Here is a 2,667-nt window from a genome sequence, read left to right on the forward strand (position 1 = left end):
TATCGAATGACTTTTTACAGAAAATTTTAGGAAGCGATTTTATCACACTAAAATAATAATAATAATAATAATAATAATAATAATAATAATAATAATAATAATAATAACGTTTGTGTTCCTCAGGTTTAAATGTAATTTTTATTAGCCTAGGCCTATATCTGCACCTGTAATAGCCTACAAACCAAATAGGGTATGTCTCCTAAAACTGAGTAGTTTGTGTGATCAGAGACAGTGATCTGAATTCGCAAGGGATGAACCAAAAGAGATAGATCGCTTTCGTGGCATAAGAATCAGGAAGTTTTGCGCACTTATCGCATGAAGTGTGTGTGTGTGTGTAAGCGAAAGAGGAGGCGGGCTTATACGGAAAAACCAAAGCACAATTTGCCGTTCTTCTCCAGGGGTGTCTAGTTGAGAAAAAACTTTGAGGCGCAAGAGCTTTTAACGCTGACATTCAGCTGCAGACACAGGCCTTCAAAAGAAAGAACGGTTTCAGGTCGGACGGGACAGCTATTTTGACTGAGAAATCTCTTGTTTTCATTGGTCAGAGCTGTTGTTTTGGTGCAGGTCCGCGTGCGCAATGATGGCCACCTACCCAGGCCCGGAGGATAACACCATCATCCTCATGGACACCAACTCGAGCTCGGTGGAGAAAGACCGGACCAAAGACGACCCACCGCCCGAGAAGGGCCCGGACAAATCAGAACCCGACCAGAAACCGCCGTACTCCTACGTGGCGTTGATCGCCATGGCGATCCGCGAGAGCTCGGAGAAACGGCTCACGCTGTCCGGTATCTACCAGTTCATCATCAGCAAGTTCCCTTTCTACGAGAAGAACAAGAAAGGATGGCAGAACAGCATCAGACACAACCTGTCACTCAACGAGTGCTTCATCAAGGTGCCTCGGGAGGGCGGCGGCGAGCGAAAGGGCAACTACTGGACCCTGGACCCGGCCTGCGAGGACATGTTTGAGAAGGGGAACTACCGGCGGAGACGACGCATGAAGAGACCGTTCAGGCCTCCGCCGACGCATTTCCAGCCCGGTAAATCTCTATTCGCCGGAGATGGGTACGGTTACCTCTCCCCGCCCAAGTACCTGCAGTCGGGCTTCATCAATAACTCCTGGTCTCCGGCGCCCATGCCTTACACCTCCTGTCAGATGAGCAGCGGCAACGCGAGTCCCGTTAACGTGAAAGGCTTGTCCGCGCCGTCCTCGTACAATCCATACTCGCGTCTGCAGAGCGTGGCTCTCCCCGGCATGGTGAACTCTTACAACGGCATGAGCCACCACCACCATCACCACCACCACCACCACGCGCTCCCACACGCGCAGCAGCTGAGTCCCGCCGCGGCAGCAGCGCCTCCGGTGTCCGCCGGTAATGGGACGGGTCTGCAGTTCACTTGCTCGCGCCAGCCCGCCGAACTCTCCATGATGCACTGCTCGTACTGGGACCACGAAAGCAAGCACTCCGCACTGCACGCGCGGATTGATATATAGCGCGCTCGACTCGAGACCAAAAAGGGACCAACATTTACTCGCTTTCAGACAGTAGGCTACAGAAAGGCGATGTTTTTATTTCAAAATCCCTATAAAGACATTTCATAAAAGCGTGATTGAGGAAACCCTTCACTGGAGCCTCGAATTGTGGAGCCCCTGACGCACGGACTAAAGCATTTCCTCCACAGGAGACTGTTATGGACATTTGTGTTGTGAATGTGCAAAAACGATTGTATCATATAGGCTAATTCATTTGAAGGCCCCGTGGAATTACAAACTATGTTTACCTGAATCCGTTCTCAACATGAACGAGCTGTCAATGACTCTGGAGTGAAGTATTGGGTTCTGAACCCCTTTCCCAAATAACATATAGGCTACAGTATATTTGCTTTTTGCTTTTTCAGTGTTTAAGGAGACATGTCGGAGTTTAGGATGGGTAGATCAACTGAAACTCTGTCGAGATACACTTTGGTTTCCGCATAAGGGCCCGAGATGGAGGGTTTAATAGGGATCAGTGCGCGTGCCTGTGAGTTTGGACTGTTTTTATATGCATATTTTTATATATATAAAACATCAAATAATTTGTAATGTCTACGACACATTGGGACCATGTCTAACTAGCACTTTTCGATATTTTTTTCTTTTTTAATAGTTTTTTTATTCTTTAATAAACTCTTCCAACAGTTGTCGATTTTATAATTGATATGACATAATTCAGCGATGCTTCGTCTTCTTGTATTTGTTGTTGTTGTTCTTCTTCTTCTTATTATTAGTAGGCTATATATATATATATAACAAACGGGTTAGCAGTGCTACGAGGGTCTCACACAACCTTCCACTAATTTACGCATTGCATTCTTAGTTTATTTGTATTTTATTTTAAGTTCTTAATTTAAGATAAGGTTGAGAGACAGCATGAAAGCAATTCTACGAACAGCACAGCATCAAATAGGATTAGCACGAGAAACAAAAACTTTAAAAACGATTTCTGCATCATAAAATTGTTAGTTGCTTGTAAAATGTCATTGTTGATCAAAAATATGTTAATATTCGTTAATAAACGTTATCAAAAGTATTTTAGATGAGTAAATATTAAATAAATTAGGAAAATATGAGCATGTGGAGGGGAGAAAATGTGTACTGAAATGTGAACTGTAAATATTTAGGCCTCT

General features: G+C 44.6%; 1 protein-coding gene across 1 annotated transcript; it reads left to right on the forward strand.

Annotated features, from left to right (window-relative positions):
* Nucleotides 1-400: 400 nt before the first annotated feature.
* Nucleotides 401-2,268, forward strand: LOC127422286 (forkhead box protein L2-like). The gene has a single exon (XM_051665703.1). The coding sequence runs from the start codon at nucleotides 578-580 to the stop codon at nucleotides 1,493-1,495; it is 918 nt and encodes a 305-aa protein (XP_051521663.1). The 5' UTR covers nucleotides 401-577; the 3' UTR covers nucleotides 1,496-2,268.
* Nucleotides 2,269-2,667: the final 399 nt, after the last annotated feature.

Source organism: Myxocyprinus asiaticus, chromosome 31 (genome assembly GCF_019703515.2).
Source record: "Myxocyprinus asiaticus isolate MX2 ecotype Aquarium Trade chromosome 31, UBuf_Myxa_2, whole genome shotgun sequence".
Classification (NCBI taxonomy): domain Eukaryota; kingdom Metazoa; phylum Chordata; class Actinopteri; order Cypriniformes; family Catostomidae; genus Myxocyprinus; species Myxocyprinus asiaticus.